Source organism: Bos grunniens, chromosome 21 (assembly GCF_055505025.1).
Source record: "Bos grunniens cultivar Pamir isolate PY7600 chromosome 21, Bosgru_T2T1.0, whole genome shotgun sequence".
In the NCBI taxonomy this organism is placed as follows: domain Eukaryota; kingdom Metazoa; phylum Chordata; class Mammalia; order Artiodactyla; family Bovidae; genus Bos; species Bos grunniens.
The window spans coordinates 40,054,584-40,073,570 of record NC_141185.1 but is presented as its reverse complement, the minus strand read 5'-3'; the positions used below and the strand labels follow the sequence as shown (position 1 = coordinate 40,073,570).

Sequence of the window (18,987 nt, the reverse complement as noted above, 5' to 3'; positions counted from 1 at the left end):
TTTGCATCTATTATGGTGATCATGTGGCTTTTGCCCTCTGTTGATGTGTGTGTCACATTGATTTGCATGTGCTGAACTATCCTTGTGACCCTGGGGTGAATCCAACTTGACCTTGGTGCATGATGTTTTTTTATGTGTTGTTGGTTTTGGTTTGCTAATATTTTCTTGAGAATTTTTGCATCTAATATTCATCAAAAATATTGACCTGTAATTTTCTTTTTTGGTATTGTCTTTGGTTTTGGTATTGGGTTGATGGTGGCTTCATAGAATGGCTTTGGGAGTTTTCCTTCCTCTTCAGTCTTTTGGAAGAGTTTGAGAAGGATTGGCATAAGTTTTTCTTTGTATGTTTGGTAGAATTCACCTGTGAAGCCATCTGGTCCTGCGCTCTTGTTTGTAGTGAGTTGTTGTTGTTTTTATAGATTACAAGTGCTATTTCACTTCTAGTGATCAGTCTATTCTGTTTATTTTTGATTCAGCTTTGGTGGGCTGTATTCTTCTAGAAAGTTGTCTGTTTCTTCTAAGTTGTAGACTTTGTTGGCATATAATTGCTCATACTTCTGCAGTATTGATTGTGATTTCTCTCCTTTCATTTCTTATTTTGTTTATGTCTTCTGTCTTCTTGGTGAGCATGGCCAGAGGTTTGTTAATTTTGTTTACCCTTTCAAAGAAGCAGCTCTTGGTTTCATTGATTTTTTTTTTTCCCCTACTTTTAAAAAAATTTTTAATTTTCTCTCTGACCTTTATTAGTTCCTTCCTTCTGCTGGCTTTAGGTTTAGTTTGCTCTTTTTCTAATTCTTTTAGATGATGAGTTACATTGTTTATTTGAGAATTGTCTTGTTTCTTTAAAAAGGCCTTTATCTCTATGAACTTCCCTCTAAGAACTGTTTTTTGCTGCATCTCATAGATTTATTATGGTTGTGTTTTCATTGTCATTTGCCTCAAGGTTTTAAATTTCCTTTTGATTTCATTGTTGACTTACTGATTTTCTCAGTTCAGTTCAGTTGCTCAGTCGTGTCCGACTCTTTGCGACCCCATGAATCACAGCACGCCAGGCCTCCCTGTCCATCACCAACTCCCGAAGTTCACTGAGACTCACGTCCATCGAGTCAGTGATGCCATCCAGCCATCTCATCCTCTGTCGTCCCCTTCTCCTCCTGCCCCCAATCCCTCCCAGCATCAGAGCCTTTTCCAATGAATCAACTCGTCGCATGAGGTGGCCAAAGTATTGGAGTTTCAGCTTTAGCATCATTCCTCCCAAAGAAATCCCAGGGCTGATCTCCTTCAGAATGGACTGGTTGGATCTCCTTGCAGTCCAAGGGACTCTCAGGAGTCTTCTCCAACACTACAGTTCAAAAGCATCAATTCTTCAGCGCTCAGCTTTTTTCACAGTCCAACTCTCACATCCATACATGATCACAGGAAAAACCATAGCCTTGACTAGACGGACCTTTGTTGGCAAAGTAATGTCTCTGCTTTTGAATATGCTATCTAGGTTGGTCATAACTTTCCTTCCAAGGAGTAAGTGTCTTTTAATTTCATGGCTGCAGTGATTTTAGAGCCCCCAAAAATAAAATCTGACAGTGTTTCCACTCTTTCCCCATCTATTTCCCATGAAGTGATGGGACCAGATGCCATGATCTTCTTTTTCTGAATGTTGAGCTTTAAGCCAACTTTTTCACTCTCCTCTTTCACCTTCATCAATAGGCTCTTTAGTTCCTCTTCACTTTCTGCCATAAGGGTGATATCATCTGCATATCTGAGGTTATTGATATTTCTGCCAGCAATCTTGATTCCAGCTTGTGCTTCTTCCAGCCCAGCATTTCTCATGATGTACTCTGCAGATAAGTTAAATAAGTAAGGTGACAATATACAGCCTTGACATACTCCTTTTCCTATTTGGAACCAGTCTGTTGTTCCATGTCCAGTTCTAAATGTTGCTTCCTGACCTGCATACAAATTTCTCAAGAGGCAGGTCAGGTGGTCTGGTATTCCCATCTCTTTCAGGATTTCCCACAGTTTATTGTGATCCACACAGTCAAAGGCTTTGGCATAGTCAATAAAGCAGAAATAGATGTTTTTCTGGAATTCCTTTGCTTTTTCGATGATCCAGCGAATGTTGGCAATTTGATCTCTGGTTCCTCTGCCTTTTCTAAAACCAGCTTGAACATCTGGAAGTTCACGGTTCACATATTGTTGAAGCCTGGCTTGGAGAATTTTGAGCATTACTTTACTAGAGTGTGAGATGAGTGCAATTGTGCGGTAGTTTGAGCATTCTTTGGCATTGCCTTTCTTTGGGATTGGAATGAAAACTGACCTTTTCCAGTCCTGTGGCCACTGCTGAGTTTTCCCAATTTGCTGGCATATTGAGTGCAGCACTTTCACAGCATCATCTTTCAGGATTTGAAATAGCTCAACTGGAATTCTATCACCTCCACTAGCTTTGTTCATAGTGATGCTTTCTAAGGCCCACTTGACTTCACATTCCAGGATGTCTGGCTCTAGGTGAGTGATCACACCATCGTGATTATCTGGGTCATGTAGATCTTTTTTGTACAGATCTTCTGTGTATTCTTGCCGCCTCTTCTTAATATCTTCTGCTTCTGTTAGGTCCATACCATTTCTGTCCTTTATTGAGCCCATCTTTGCATGAAATGTTCCTTTGGTATCTCTGATTTTCTTGAAGAGATCTCTAGTCTTTCCCATTCTATTGTTTTCCTCTATTTCTTTGCATTGATCGCTGAGGAAGGCTTTCTTATCTCTTTGGAACTCTGCATTCAGATGTTTATATCTTTCCTTTTCTCCTTTGCTTTTCGCTTCTCTTCTTTTCACAGCTATTTGTAAGGCCATTTTGCTTTTTTGCATTTCTTTTCCATGGAGATGGTCTTGATCCCTGTCTCCTGTACAATGTCATGAACCTCATTCCATAGTTCATCAGGCACTCTATCTATCAGATCTAGGCCCTTAAATCTATTTCTCACTTCCACTGTATAATCATAAGGGATTTGATTTAGGTCATACTTGAATGGTCTAGTGGTTTTCCCTACTTTCTTCAATTTCAGCCTGAATTTGGCAGTAAGGAGTTCCAATACAATATTGCTCTTTACAGCATCGGACCTTGCTTCTATCACCAGTCACATCCACAATTGGGTATTGTTTTTGCTTTGGCTTCATCTGAGCCACAGTCAGCTCCTGGTCTTGTTTTTGTTGACTGTATAGAGCTTCTCCTTTTTTGGCTGCAAAGAATATAATCAATCTGATTTCGGTGTTGACCATCTGGTGATGTCCAGGTTTAGAGTCTTCTCTTATGTTGTTGAAAGAGGATGTTTGTTATGACCAGTGCGTTCTCTTGGCAAAATTCTATTAGCCTTTTCCCTGCTTCATTCCATATTCCAAGGCCAAATTTGCCTGTTACTCCAGGTGTTTCTTGACTTCCTACTTTTGCATTCCAGTCCCCTATAATGAAAAGGACATCTTTTTTGGGTGTTAGTTCTAAAAGGTCTTGTAGGTCTTCATAGAACTGTTCAACTTCAGCTTCTTCAGCGTTGCTGGTTGGGGCATAGACTTGGATTACTGTGATATTGAATGCTTTGCCTTGGAAAAGAACAGAGATCATTCTGTTGTTTTTGAGATTGCATCCAAGTACTGCATTTCGGACTCTTTTGTTGACCATGATGGCTACTCCATTTCTTCTGAGGGATTCCTGCCCGCAGTAGTAGATATAATGGTCATCTGAGTTAAATTCACCCATTCCAGTCCCTTTCAGTTCGCTGATCCCTAGAATGTCGACATTCACTTTTGCCATCTCTTGTTTGACCACTTCCAATTTGCCTTGATTCACGGACCTGACATTCCAGGTTCCTATACAATATTGCTCTTTACGTCATCGGACCTTGCTTCTATCACCAGTCACATCCACAGCTGGGTATTGTTTTTGCTTTGGCTCCCTCCCTTCATTCTTTCTGGAGTTATTTTTCCACTGATCTCCAGTAGCATATTCGGCAGCTACTGACCTGGGGAGTTTCTCTTTCAGTATCCTATCATTTTGCCTTCTCATACTGTTCATGGGGATCTCAAGGCAAGAATACTGAAGTGGTTTGCCATTCCCTTCTTCAGTGGACCACATTCTGTCAGACCTCTCCACCATGACCCACCCATCTTTGGTGGCCCCACAGGGCATGGCTTAGTTTCATTGAGTTAGACAAGGCTGTGGTCCTAGTGTGATTAGATTGACTAGTTTTCTGTGAGTATCGTTTCAGTGTGTCTGCCCTCTGATGCCCTTTTGCAACACCTACCGTCTTACTTGGGTTTCTCTTACCCTGGACGTGGCGTATCTCTTCACGGCTGCTCCAGCAAAGCGCAGCCGCTGCTCCTTACCTTGGACAAAGGGTATCTCCTCACCGCCGCCCCTCCTGACCTTGAACGTGAAGTAGCTCCTCTAGGCCCTCCTGCGCCCACGCAGCCACCGCTCCTCGGACGCGGGGTAGCTCCTCTTGGCCGCCTCTCCTTGTGCATGGGTCCTCCCAGCTTCTGCCCCTGACCTCGGACATGGGGTAGCTCCTCTTGGCTGCCGCTCCTCGGGCATGGGGTCCTCCCAGCTTCTGCCCCTGACCTCGGACGTGGGGTAGCTCCTCTCGGCTGTGCTTGTGCACCGTCACAGTCGCCCACGCTTAGAGATGTTTAGTATTGCTATATTCTTTTAGTTTTTGCTTGTCTGAGAAATTCTTTATCTTTCCTTCTACTCTAAATGATAATTTTGCTGAGTAGAGTATCCTAGGTTGCAGATTTTTCTCTTTCAGGACTTTGAATATATCTTGCCGTTCTCATCTGGCCTGCAACATTTCTGTAGAGAAATCAGTTCACATCCTCATGGGGGTTCTTTTGTGATTTAACTCTTTTTCTCTTGATGCCTTTAGAATTCTCTCTTGAACTTTTACTGTTTTAACTGAAATATGTCTTGGTGTAGGTCTTTTGGATTCATTTTGTTTGGAACCCTCTGTGCTTCCTGAACCTGGATATCTGTCTCCTTCAGGTTTGGAAAGTTTTCAATCATAATTTCTTCAGACACGTTTTCAGGCTTCTTTGCTCTTTCTTCTCCTCCTGGGAGCCCTCTGGGAGTTATGTGTAGATTGGCACACTCTGTTTTATCCCATAGACTCTTATTATATTGCTTTCATTTTTTTCGTTTGGCTTTCTGTCTGCTGTTCTGATTGGGCGATTTACATTATTTTATCTTCCAGATCACATATTTGTTCTTGTGCATTATTCATTCTGCTACTCATTGCCTTTAGCTTAGCTTTCATCTTGGCAAATGAGTTCTATATATTTTCCTTGATTCCTTTTTATAATTTCTAATTCATTTTTTACTGTAACTTGCATTTCTATCAATAATCCTTCTTAGTTCCTTCAATATTATCATTATCTTCTTTTTAAACTCAGTGTCTATTAGACTGAAGAAATCTGTTTCATTGTTTTTTCAGGAGAACTCTCTTAATTGTTTAATTTGGAATGGTCCCTCTGCTTCTTCGTTTTACCTGTATTTCTCTTGCTCTATGAGTTTAGGAGAAACCATAATCTGTTGTAGTCTTAGAAGGCTGTTTTTGTGTGGGAGGCTGTGTAGCCTGGGTGGGTTTAATATTTTTGGTGCAAGGACTGTTTTTAGTATAGATCCCTGCCACCTCTTTCCTTAGTATGTGCTGGCCATTATCCCCTTGATAAGAGGTGTGACTGGTGTTGTCTTCAGGGCCTGCACTAGATGTTGAGCTCCTCTGCTCTGTGTTTGTCACTGCCCTGTTCAACTGCTCCCTAATTATTGGAGTAGAAGCCAATAATGTTTCTGAGCTGCAGTGCAAGGTAGGTGAGTTTGGAGCACTCCCACTGGCAGAGGAGCCACTGAGTTTTGCTCTGCCAGAACTGTCCACTGGTGGGCATGCTCTATCACGTCACCCATTGTGGGGGATCAAAAGTCCACTGTTGGCACTGCGCTCGGCCCCCCCTCAACCCTGGGAATGCCAGCAGTCCACCCTGGTGTTTCTCAGGTGTTGTTTTCACAAGGCCTCCAGCGCAGATCCAAGAAGTCAGGTCCCAGACTGCAGTAATCATGTACATGGACTCGCTGAGGGAGCTATGGAGGCAACTCAGATCCTGGCCCAGCCCAGCCCCACAGCATGTGCCCACAAAACCCACAACTCCTAAGGCCAGACCTCCCAGCCACAGGAGCACCCACTGTCTGCTTGAATGTCCTGCAGGTGCTGAATTTACCAAGCTGGCAGCAGAGGTGTAAATCTGCAGCTCACACAGCCAGGGAGAGATTTCAGCCCTGCTTTATAAGTTATGTGGTCCCTAGGGCTTACCTATGATTTCAGCCCCACCTCTGCACATGGGAAACTCACTGGCACCTGGGGTGTGGGAGCCCACTGAGGTGGTGGCTAGAGCATCGGAGCCAGCCAAGGCAGTGTTTGGGTTATGTGGACTCACCCAGGCTGGAGCCCACCCAGGTGGCAGCTGGGGCATGGAGAAATAAGCTGCAAGGGCAGCCCTGCCCCTCCCTTCACATGCCACTTAACTGTGGCACATTGCTTCTATGGTGGGCCCTGGCTTTTTCTGCAGACAACCTGGTTGTATCTGTACCATGCTCCAGCCACTTCAGGCTACTTCCACACAGCCAAGACCAGTCCTTGTTCCAGATCTGTCCTCTAAACCCCAAGTTTCAGCACCAGCCCCTGCCCATACCATAGGATGCTTGTCTTCAGGCTGGAGCATGCAGGCTGGTTGCGTTGTCTATGTAGGTCTTTCTGTTCTGCCTGCCACAAACCAGTTGTTATACTCTCCTCTGAGCCTGCATAGTTCCCTTTCTGTCCCCATTGATCTTCCTGAAGGTGAGGGGGCTTCCCAGGGTGTGGGACTCTGTCCTCTTTTACTGTTCCCTCCCAGGGGTGCAGGTTGCATCCTGCTTCCTTTTCTCCTCCTCCCCCCATCATCTTACCCAGTTATGTGGAGATCTGTCCCTTCAGGTGTTTGAGGTCTTCTGCTAGTGTTCGGGGGGGGGGGGGGGAGGGCTTGCCAGGTGTCACTAGTGGTATAGAACCTGCCTGCCAATGCAGGAGACATTGGGTTCAATCGCTGGGTCAGGAAGATACGCTGAAGAAGGGCATGGCAACCCACTCCAGTATTCTTGCCTGGAGAATCCCAAGGACAGAGGAGCCTGGAGGGCTATGGTCCATAGGGTTGCAAAGAGTCAGCCACAACTGAAGCAACTTAGCACAGCACAGCTGGTGTTCAATAGGTATTCTGTGAGAATTATTTCATATGTAGATATATTTTTGATGTATTTGGGGCAGGAGCTGAGTTCCACATCCTTCTACTCTACCATACTGTTTTGATTACTGTAGTTTTGTAGTATAGTCTGCAGTCAATGAGTATGATCTCCAGCTCTGTTCTTTCTCAAGATTATCTTGGCTATTTGAGGTCTTTTGTGTTTCCATACAAATGCTAAAATTATTCTAGTTTTGTGATAAATGCCATTGGTATTTTGGCAGAGATTGCATTGAATCTGTAGATTGCCTTGGATAGTATGATCATTTTAACAATACTGATTCTAACCTATGAACATGATGTATCTCTCCATCTGTTTGTGTCATCTTCAATTTCTTTCATCAGTGTCTTATTTTATGGGTACAAGTTTTTTACCTCCTTAAGTAGGTTTATTACTAGATATTTTATCCTTTTTGACGTGATGGTAAATTGCTTTCCTTAATTTTTTTGTGATAATTTATTGTTACTGTATAGAAATGCAATAGATTTCTTGATATTAATTGTGTATCTTGCAGCTTTACCAAATTCATTGATGAGCTCTAGTAGTTTATTTGGTGGCATCTTAAGGATTTTTCTGTGTATAGTGTCTTGTCATCTGCAAACAGTGCCTGTTTTCTTTTTTTCAATTTGAATTACTTTTATTCCTTTTTCTTGTGTGATTGCTGTGGCTGGGACTTCCAGTACTATGTTGAATAAATGTGGAGAGAGTGGGTATCCTTGTTTTATTCCTGATCTTAGAGGGAATACATTCAGTTTTTCACCATTGAGTATGATGTTAGCAATGGGTTTGTTGTTTATGGTCTTCATTATGTTGAGTTATATCGCCAACTTGATGGACATGAGTTACAGCAAGTTCCAGGCATTGGTGATAGAGAAGCCTGGCATGCTGCAGCCCATGGGGTCACAAAGGGTTGGACACGACTGAGCAGCTGAACTGATATTCTCTCTATTCCCACTTTTTGGAGGGAATGTTTGATTCATAAATGTTTGAATTTTGTCAAAAGGTTTTTCTGTGTCTATAGAGGTGATCGGAGAAGGCAATGGCAACCCACTCCAGTACTCTTGTCTGGAAAATCCCATGGATGGAGGGGCCTGATGGGCTGCAGCCCATAGGATCGCTAGGAGTTGGACATGACTGAGTGACTTCACTTTATTTTTTCACTTTCATGCATTGAAGAAGGAAATGGCAACCCACTCCAGTGTTCTTGCCTGGAGAATCCCAGGGACGGGGGAGCCTGGTGGGCTGCCGTCTATGGGGTTGCACAGCGTCAGACACGACTGAAGCGACTTAGCAGCAGCAGCAAGCAGCATAGAGGTGATCATATGGCTTTTATTCTTCAGTTTGTTAATATGGTGTATCACCTTGATTGATTTGCAGACATTGAATTATCTTTTCATTTCTGAGATAAATCTCACTTGATCAGAGTGTATGATCCTTTTAATGTATTGTTAGGTTCTAATTGATAATATTTTGTTGAGAATTTTTGCTTCTGTGTTCATCAGTTGTATTGGTTTGTAATTTTCTTTTCTTTTTGATGTCTTTGTCTGGTTTTGAGGTTAGGGTGATGCCTTGTGGAATGAGTTCAGAAGTGTTCTTTCCTCCAAAATTTTTTGGAATAGTTTGAGAAGAAAAGGTGTTAACTCTCCTCTAAATATTTGTGTAGTTCTCCTTTGAAGCCATCTGGTCCTGGACTTTTGTTGGTTGGGAGTTTTTTGTTTTTAATTCCTGATTCAATTTCATTACTGGTAATTTGTCTGTTCATGTTTTCTGTTTCTTCCTGGTTCAGTCCTAGGAGATTATATATTTCTATATAGGAATTTGTCTGTTTCTTCTGGATTGTTCATTTTATTGGCATATAGTTGTTTGTAGTAGTCTCTTATGATCCTTTGTATTTCTCTGGTATCACTTGTAAATTCTTTTTCATTTCTAATTTTGGCCCTCTCTCTTTTTTTTCTTAATGAGTCTGGCTAAAGGTTTATCAATTTTGTTTGCCTTTTCAAAGAACCAGCTCTTTGTTTTGTTGATCTTTTCTATTGTTTTTATTTTCTTTTTTTTTTTTAGTCTCTATTTCTAAATGATTAGCCTAAGTTTTACCACTCATCTTTACTTTATGCAATGCCAATTTTTAAATGCAGATATAGGCACATCAAACTAATATGTGGAGTCACCAAAATGACACAATTCATATTTCATACCTCATATTTATTAGAACTCTTGGTATAGTGCACAAGACTTATTTGACTGGTTTTATTTCACTTGGTAACATGTGTACATTTTCCCAGAACTCTGGATCCATCTTTACATTTCCTTCTAGCCCATCATTTTCAATGCAATAATTGGATGATACAAGGAAGCAACACAAATAGCAAAGATGATGGAGTTCCTTGGTCATTTGTGTTTCCTAAGACATCATACCTTCTTTCTGCATTTGAAGCAAGTTCTGGTTCAAGTGCCAAGTGTGGCCTCTGGGGCTGTCTTAGACATAATACACTTATCTTGCATTTTCTTAGAGTCTCAATGAATTCTCTGCATTGTGAATCCACTGGGACTCTGCTCATGAGGTGGCAAGGAACAGTGGACACAGATATCATGTATCTCCTCACGCAAATGCCTCTTGTCCCATTAGAACCTCCTTAACAAAACACAAGTTCAAAAATACTGAGTTCAAGATGGCAGTAGGAGAGCTTTGAATCACCTGCTGCACTCTTCCCCATCTATGTTCTTTGGGCAGCAACTTTCAACTTTTCATTCTTTTTAGCTTTTCTTACCTTATTTACTTTCATATTTCCAAAAGTCTTCCTAGAGTGCTGTTTCTTGATTTTTCAGTTTAGATATCATCTGATGACTTGTACAATGGAAGGTTGGAATTTAGCCCCTTTGTGTCACTTCCTGCCCACATTTGCTCCCCCACCCCTGCCACCACATCCCAATATCATGCTAGCATATCTTGATTAAATCCTTGTCTACTGTTTTCTTTATTGTTGTTGTATAGATAATGCCAAACCAAGCGTTGTAACAAAATGATTTTCTTTTTAAGAACCACTGTATTTGCCTAGTTTCCTTTGCTTCTCTAAGTCTTCCATATCCTGCAACAATTCTGCAAAATGTCTGTGAATCCAGGTTTTCCAAAGGCAGTCCCTCCCGTGTCCTCTCACAGTTCCCTTCTTTCCTGGACATACCCCTCGACATCCCTCTATCCTTCTGCTCTCATCTAACCTGGATGATGTCTACTTCTCTCTTAAAATTATCGTGCAAGATCTTCCTGTTTCCTGGGTCTCATGCTACCTTTTTTAGAGGGGTTTACTTCTTTGTTTTGGTGGAGCATATCCTCAAGTAGCCTTCTGAGAAGAGATGTGTAGATTTGCTTGTCTTAAAATGTTTGCTTTTTTTTTTTTTTCTTCCCTCATACCTGATTGATCTTTTGATAGCAACTTCCAAGTTAAAAGTCTTTCTCCCTCAGAATTTCAAAGGTATTTTTCCTTTGTTTTCTATCTTCCAACACTGCTATTGACAAGTCTCATACCAGTCTGAGTCCCAAACCTTTTATGTGACCTTTTAAAAAAGTCTGGAAGCTTTTAGGATTTTCTTTATCTCTCTCTCAATATAGAGAATACTCTCTCTCTTTTTTTCCTCTTGGTCTGTGTCTCTCTTTCTTTGTCTTGGTAATCTGAACTTTTGCGATTATGTGCCTTGATTTACCTTGGGGTGGTGATGGGGGGCACTTGCTAGGCCCTTTTAATCTAAAAACTCAAGTCCTGCAGTTCTTGGAAATAGTCTTATTTATTTGATAGTCATCTCTCATTTTCTCCTTCTGGAACCCTTAATATTCAGCTGTTCTCTCCCTTTCCTTTTTTTTTTTTTTTTACACTTTTTAACTTTTTTTGACTCATTCTGTTTTCTGAAAGACATCCTTATCTTTGCCTTACCAGCTTTCTATTACATTAAAAAATGTTTTTCCTATTGTACTTTTAACTTCATGAAATTTCTTATTTGCTAAATATTCCTTTTTATTATCCTGTTCTAGTTTCATGGGTATAATATCTTACCTTGTTGAAGTTGTTATTTAGATTTTTCTTTAACTCCCTGAAATATCTGTCTTTTCTTTGAGTTATTTTTTAGAACCTATCTTTCATGTGAAGGATTTTCTTGAGATGGCATGGCTGTATTCCCTCCGTGGAAGGAGGTGCTGGGCCGCCAGTCGGGAGGTCTGTGGACTAGGCAGCACTGTTTCAAGTCACCGCTGAGGGACTGGTTGGGATGGAGCAGTTTCTTTGGGGTATCTTCAAACGTCAGTATCTAGGGTCATTTTTCTGAGTGATTTCACTCCAGAGAGGTATTCTCTAGTCTTTTCCTGGAAGGTGTAAGTCTGACTACAGCTTTCTGGCTCCCAGATGGGGAAGGAGCTTGGTGATTATCTCAGCTTTCCTTGTGCAGACTTTCGCTTGTTCTTTTCTCTGTGGGCCCCTCTGCCTCGGGTCTTCCACCGTGCCTAGTGTTCCTGGGCCAGGTCTCCTGGATCACCCTCTCCAGAGAGTGACCCCAGTCCTCTGCCAGGCAGGGAGGTGGCCATGGCCCTGCTCTAGAGGGTTGGGAAGGGGATCTGGGGTCTGATGAAGTCTTACAGACTTTGAGCCAGGCTCTAGTCTTCAGTCTCCCTGGCACCCAGGCCTCCAGGGGTCCCTCAGGTTTCCTGAGCGTTTCCAGTGTCCCTCTTCTGGGTGGTCTCTCTCTGCATGACTGGCTGTCAGCATTCAGTGCTGTAGTAAGTCAGCTGCTACTTGATCATCTGCTTTCCAGCTTCTAGAATTTTGCTAACATCTTTCATCTGCCATCATCACCTCTCCCTTGCCCCTTGTCTTTGTGGATTTATGCCTTGTTTATTTCTTTGCTGTCATCTTAGTGGGGTTCTGGAAGGGCATGGAAATAACTCTATATCTGCTCAATGGGCCATGTTTTTCTAGAAGTCCATTCACAGGGGTTTAAGCAGGGACATGACCAGGTTCTTTGTGGACATGAGAGCGAGGACCCTGGCCTCTGATAGAAGAGGGATTATTGGGTGGAGAGGGGACTAGAAGCAGGGAAGAGTTGACTTTGATGTTTAAGACCCTGGACTCTGACCCAGGCATCTACCCATGTTGGCAGACAAGTTACACTAACCCTTAAGCCTTAAAGACCGGGGATAATGATGGGACTGTGTCCCGGGTTGCTCTGAGGATTAAATGAGGAGGCATGTGACGTGTGTAGCACGGCGCTGGCCACATGGTTTGCATTCAGTGCCTGGTGACTGTTAGCACTGCTACAAGCGATGTGATAAGGAGCTGAAGCAGGAAAGTGGCCCGGCAGGGAGAGCCTGGTAGAAAATGATCCCAAGGGTCCGTCACCTCCCCACTTCGGGGCTGAAAATGAGAGAAGGGCTGGGAAATCAGAAGAGCAGCCACCCCTGCAGCACCCTGAGGGCTTTTTCCAGCTGTCCCCACCCATGGTGCTGCCCAGCACGCTGGCTTCAGGACAGACAGAAACAGGCATCTCTGTCTTCATTTGGCTGCTGGAATGCGTGAGGGACTTGCTTTGGGGCCTGGGGCGAGGGTGGGAGGAGAAGGCCAGAGCCTGAGCCAGCCAGGGCCTCCCAGAACCTTGGCACCAAGAAGCGCTGGACAGAATGCTGGCAGAGAGACAGACACGTGGCCCATGAAGGGAGCTGGGGAGGGAGGGGAAGTTCCTCTTCCCAAGGGTGGCCGCACTCTCCCCTCTCCATCCCAGAGGGCTAGGCAGGAGAGGGTGCTGGGGTGGATGGTGTCATACCAACCTGACCCCCAGCCCTTCTGCCCTTAGTCTCCTTGCTGGAGGTGGACGGAAGACAGGACAGGCTCCACCTAGAGAGGATGGGGGCCGGAAGGGCAAGATTCGCAGAAGGAAGGCACCAAGCGGGGTCTGGCGGTGTTTCCAGGATTTGACGGTGTCTCAGAAGCACTGAGACCACCCCCATTCCCCACTGGACACGACATTCCTTTGCTTCCTGCAGATAGATGCTCATCAGGCCGCACAGACCCAGATGTTAGCAAATCCCACTTGGTCTCAAACTGTGCTAAAGGGAAAGTGGTAGAGGAGGCAGTGCCCCTGTCTTCAAGCCCCTTACCACCTGAGGAGGGCAGCCCTGTGGGGTTCTGTGGGAATCTGGAGAGACGCAAGACATCCTCTCTGAGAAGGCACACCAGAGCTGCTCTCTAAGGACTAAGGGAGCATCATGAGGAAGAAGGATGCTCTAGGTGGGTGCATGGGTGGTCCAGGGCTGGCAGTGGGGGAATGTGGGTGGGACGGAGAATCTTCAGGAGGTGGTAGTCAGACTAGAGGAAAGTTTCAACGAGACTGTTCAGTGGCCAGTCCAAGAGGTCAACCTGAAGAACCCGAAGAGCCTTTCTGGGCTGAGTGTCAATTTAAAGGACCCTGCGGTTTCATAAGGGACCTCTCTTTTCATGAGCTACTATTTAGACCTGGGGCCAGGGAGGGAAGGCCCTGCTTGCTCATGTCTTTGCAGCCGGGGTTTCCGCAGGGAGAGAGGCAGGCCTGATCAAGTATTGTCCCCAACATCCGGTGACTCCCCACCCAGCCCCCAGCAGCGGGGAGGGGAGGAGGCACACAGGTCTCTCCCAGGTGATGGGTAGCTCCTTGCAGTCCTTGAGGTTGGAGTGGCACTTCCGACTGGAGCCATTCACTGTCTGCTCTGACCCCATGTGGGGCTGCCCGGCCCTGCTATAATTAGAGGGGAAGGGCTGACGTGTATCAGCAGCCTGGGGAGCCTGGCGGGGAGCCAACCAGAGGAAGGAAGGGCCGGCTGCCGGCCACCCGCCCGTGTAACTTTTCCCAAGTAGATGCTGCTATTTATACCTCTGTTGCTTGGGATCACATAGGCTGCCTCAGCCTCTTGTAGATGAGGTTGTGAAGGCTCAGAGAGGGTGAGGGATGGCCCAAGGCCACACAGCATCTGAAACTGGGCAGAGTGGAACTGGGGTTTCTGACTCCCTAGTCAGCATCTGGGCCAGAATGTGGCTCTGATTCTGGTGTGGGTCCTACAAAGACACCCCCGGCCCCGACCAGAACCCCCCAGCCATAAGATGGCCCTGAGAGACTGTTGCTGCCTGGTTTTCCAGCATCCGGCTCACAGGAGCTTGATACCCGGCACATCAGCACTGGGTGTTGGCTGGAAAACTGAAGGGCTGGGTGTGCCCCAGGACCTACTTGTGTGGAGCTGAGGCATGTTGGACCCAGTCAGAGGAGCCCCCTGGCTGGGTCTGAATCAGCGGAGTGGGTGAACCCCCCAGTCACATTTTAAATTGTGTCCTACCAGACGAAAAGGAGCCCCAGGGCCAGGTTGACCCTACACAGACTCACACAGACACACACACACACACCCCCCTACCGCTACACCCCCTCAGCTGATGTTTGGCCCCAGGTTGTGGGTTCAGGGAGCCCCAGGATGAGGCTAGCAATCAGAAACCTCCTTGCTCCCTGCCACACCTCAGCTGCCGTGGTTTAGAACTTGTATTTGAGATGAAGTGTTTGAGGCAGGCTCATGATGGGATGGGAGGGGCTTTTCACTTAGGGTAGCCCAGCCAGTGGACACACGGGCTGGCAGCTGGCAGCCTGGCTGGCATCACATCCTGACCATCGCTGCCCACGCGCATGACACAGGGCACATGGCGCACTGCCATGGACCCTGGATGTGTAAGGAAACAGTGGTGGTAGAGTTTTCTGCTTGGGGGTTGTAAGGAGCAGATAAGAGAGTTCCCGCTCAGGACCCAGAGCCAGCCTGGCCTGCAGTCATCTAGGGCAGAAGACTGGGTCCCACACCTGCTCGTATGCCCCATGTCCATCCTAGACGGTCTGTTTCCAGCTAACACAAAGGGTCCAGGTGGTTCTGGGTGGAGAGGGGCCCCCAGGGTCCTCAGCAGGAGTCTAGTCACTGAGGCTCTGGGTGGAGCCCGGGCCCTGCCACCAGCCAGGGGCCTTGGGAGACCACATTCCCTAGCCAGGGAATGTGGCTCCTCTGAAATCTGGACTCCTGGATCCCAGGGACTGACTGCCCCCCAGCCTCTCCCCATTCAGGCCTGCACGGTGGCCTATTTCTCGACCCCTCCATATTCTGCAGCCCCTCTGTGGCCTGTTGTGTCTCCTCCTTCCCACCTGGCCAGACCCCAGCATCTATCAGCTCCGCCCTTCTTCCCCCGCCTCCCTCCATCCTAACCTGGACCCTCTGCTCATCCTGGCTCCCTAACCCGGCACCAGCCACCCTCCAGCCTCCCAGACTGGAAGACTAGGGGGTTTCTGCCTCCCCCAAGCTGTTTAGCCTGGGACCCCAAGTCCCATAGATCCTGTTTTCCTCCTGTTGCTACCAGGAAGGGCACAGGAGAAAATAAGGGAATGACAGAGACTGGCAGGCAGAGCTGCCCCTGGGCTCTCTCCCAGGTGGGCAGCCAGGTAGGGGCAGCCTGCAGGCCTTGGTCCTCGTACAGATCCCCTTGGTCCCAGCCTGGGGTGGAGGGCTGTCGTATCAGCTGTGATGTGATGCTCTGCAGATCCTAGACTGAGCGGGGGACTGAGGCACTCTGAGCAGGGTCACATGTGGGCCTAGTGTTCCAGAAGACTTCAGAGGGAAGGGCCTCTGGGCTGGATCTTGCAGGGGGAGGCCCCACGGTGGAGGAGTGGGGAGACTGTTGGGAGTAGAAGGGACGGTTTGTGAAGAGGCCTAGCCCTGGGGGGTGGGATGAGTTATTTAAATAGCTGGAGTGACCTGGAGATAGATGGGAAAGACTGGGAGCCTTTCATGCTAGGTTATGTCAAAAAACAGGCTGGATGAGTAAGGAGGCTGGAGTTTTCCTGTTCAGTTTAAAGCTTTAAGCCCCTTCCCACCTCTCCTGCCCTCCTGTACTGGTGAGGCCTCCTTGATGGGTCTCTCAGGCTGCCCCCTTTAGGGCCCCAGAGGACAGGCAGCCCCTTACCCCACACTTCTGTCCCATCTCTGCAGCCGTGGGTGGGGCCTGTGCCTGGATGACTCTCCCAGCAAGGATGTCATCGACTTCCCTTCCATACCGCCTGGCGTCCTCTACGATGTGGGCCACCAGTGCCGCCTCCAGTACGGGGCCTACTCTGCCTTCTGCGATGACATGGACGTGAGTGGAGCGGGGGGCAGCCCTCAGCAGCCTGCAGACCCCTCCCAGCCAGGCTCGGTCCACACATGATGCCCATGAGACATAAAGTGGCCTGTGGGCAAGGCCTTGGGTTGGGTGGCCCTAGACCCAGGTCTGCATTCTGGGTGGGCCATTCGCCAATGGTGGGACTTCTGGCAAGCCCCTTACCTACTGGGATTTTCTGGTGGCTCAGTTGGTAAAGAATCTGCCTACAATGCAGGAGACCCAGGTTCAACCCCTGGGTGGGGAAGATCCCCTGGAGAAGGGAACGGCAACCCACTCCAGTATTCTTGCCTGGAGAATTCCAGGGATAGAGGAGCCTGGTGGGCTATTGTCCACAGGGTCGCAAAGAGTCAGACATGACTGAGCGACTAATACTTACCTACTGGAGCTGGATTGTAAGAGATAAAATAAAACCTCTACTGTCAGGTCCTGGGGAAGATCGCCCGAAGTGGTGGCCACGGGCATGTCATCTTCTAACAGGGTGTCTCCAGTTGAGGGGCTGTGGCTGGAGAGCTGTGGGTGATCTGGGGACTGCGCTGAGCCACAAATCCAATGGTCTGGGGAGAGATAAGAAGGGACCTCTGGGGCTTCCACCTACAGAATGTGCCAGCCCCAAGGAGGGATTCCCAGGGGACTCGAGGAGGCAGCGAGAGGGTAGGGCAGGTGGAGGCGTAGGGGAGGAGGTGAGGGTGTGGCCTCTGTGCTCCTTCTTGCAGAATGTCTGCCACACACTCTGGTGCTCCGTGGGGACCACCTGTCACTCCAAGCTGGATGCAGCTGTGGACGGTACCAGCTGTGGGGAGAGCAAGGTAGGGGAGCCCCAGTCCAGCTGCAGAGCAGGTGAGACACCTGCTGCGTCCATGCTCTGGGCTCGGCCTTGGTTCACAGACTCACCAGTGTTCTTCGCCGACCCCCAGCCCTCTCTGGCCTGAGTCCCCATCTGCAGAATGGAGGCTTTGGGACAGAGCTTGACTGAGCAATTCTCCAAGGTGCCTCCACCTCTGAGAGTCAGCATGTGGGCTCTGTTTTATTCTTTGTTCAAGTCTACCGTGGGGCCTGTCTTGGGTGACTGGAAGGGGGCCTCCCCCAGCCCTTGGGGTCTTCCCCTCTGGGCCCTTCCAGGCCTTCCACCCACCTTGTTCTCACTAGGGTGAGGAGCTTGGAGTGGGCTTGCTCTGCATTTGTCTGTCTTGGTAGTGGTGTCTGAATGGGGAGTGTGTTCCCGTGGGCTTCCGGCCCGAGGCCGTGGACGGTGGCTGGTCTGGCTGGAGCGCCTGGTCCCTCTGCTCGCGGAGCTGTGGCATGGGCGTGCAGAGCGCCGAGCGGCAGTGCACGCAGCCTGCGTGAGTGCGGGGCACCTGGGGCAGGTGGGGTGGGGTTCCCTGAGCAGAGTCAGCGATTCAGTCTGTCCCAGTCTCCCATTCTCAGAAGTATCCCCATGGAGGCCAAGCCCAGAGTGTCCAGAGCCACTTCGGGTCACTTCTAGGAGTGCCCTGGTGGCTAGTTGAGTCACAACTATTGTGAGAAGGGAACGCTCTGCAGAGCGTTTCTCTGACGCTATTGCAGAGAAGGGAACACCAAGGCTTGGAGAGTGGAGCCACTCATTAGAGGCCACACCACAAAGCAGCAGCTGATGGGAGGGAGGCAGGGAAGACAGTGGCTCAGAGCTTAGACCCTGAACCTTGGATGGATAGAGTTCAAATCCCCTCTCCTCTCCTCATGCAGCGGCCCTCTCCACCCCTTCTCAGGGCCTCAGTTTCCCGAGAAAGTATACGATGGGCAGCAGCAGTGCCCATCCGGTAGAGTTGTCATCACGGATAAGTGCACTAAAGCTCTGCAGCTAGTCTGTAGTAATTGCTCAGTAAATAGAGCCGTGTAGTGACATTGGAGGGCACGTGGGTCCAAGATGAGACTGGGGACAGCTGGGAGAACTGGTCAGCCTGGGAGGGGTGCTGTGTCACCTGGGGCGAGTGGCTTCATCTCCCTGGGCCTCGTTTCCCCGTCTCAGAGGGGTGAGGTGAAGATTCAGAGAGATGCAGAGGTCTGCCCTTCTGTGGACTGAGGGGGTGCTGGCACCTTCACTAGGCTGCCTCGGGAGGGGATCATGGGATTCAGAGCCAGGGCCTTCTAGGGCTCCATGCTTATACCCTGCCTTGTCTCCGGGTCTCTAGATCTGAGCAGGGTGGAAGCAGATGGGGTGGAGTTGGGGGTTCAGGCTCTGGGCTGGGCCAGGGCCAAGGGGGCTTCCTTTTGACCTGGATGGGGTGCTGCCACCAAGATCATGTCTGCTGACATATGGGCTGTTAGGACGCTGGGTCTCACAGGCTGGAGATTTGGAGTAGCCCCTCCAGCTAGTGCCAGTCAAGTCTGTAGCTTAGCCCAGCTTCTCAGTAACCCTCTGCAGAGGCAACCCCAGTCCCATTTTAGAGATGAGGAAACTGAGGCCCGGAGGGGTCCGGAGACTTTGCCAAGGTCACATAGCAGGTT

At 47.9% G+C, this 18,987-nt stretch overlaps 1 protein-coding gene across 6 annotated transcripts in view; it reads left to right on the top strand.

The window, feature by feature from the left end:
- The window catches only part of ADAMTS7 (ADAM metallopeptidase with thrombospondin type 1 motif 7), a 62,331-nt gene that overhangs the window by 29,222 nt on the left and 14,122 nt on the right, over nt 1-18,987 (top strand). For 4 of the 6 annotated variants that reach the window (XM_086364037.1, XM_086364036.1, XM_086364035.1 and 1 more), the window contains 3 exons: nt 16,335-16,479; nt 17,217-17,309; nt 17,698-17,843. In XM_086364037.1, the coding sequence (XP_086220163.1) occupies nt 16,335-16,479; nt 17,217-17,309; nt 17,698-17,843 (384 nt within the window). Of the gene's footprint in view, nt 1-16,334; nt 16,480-17,216; nt 17,310-17,557; nt 17,844-18,987 lie in introns of those variants that run through there. The other 2 variants (XM_086364039.1, XM_086364040.1) reach the window with 2 other exon arrangements.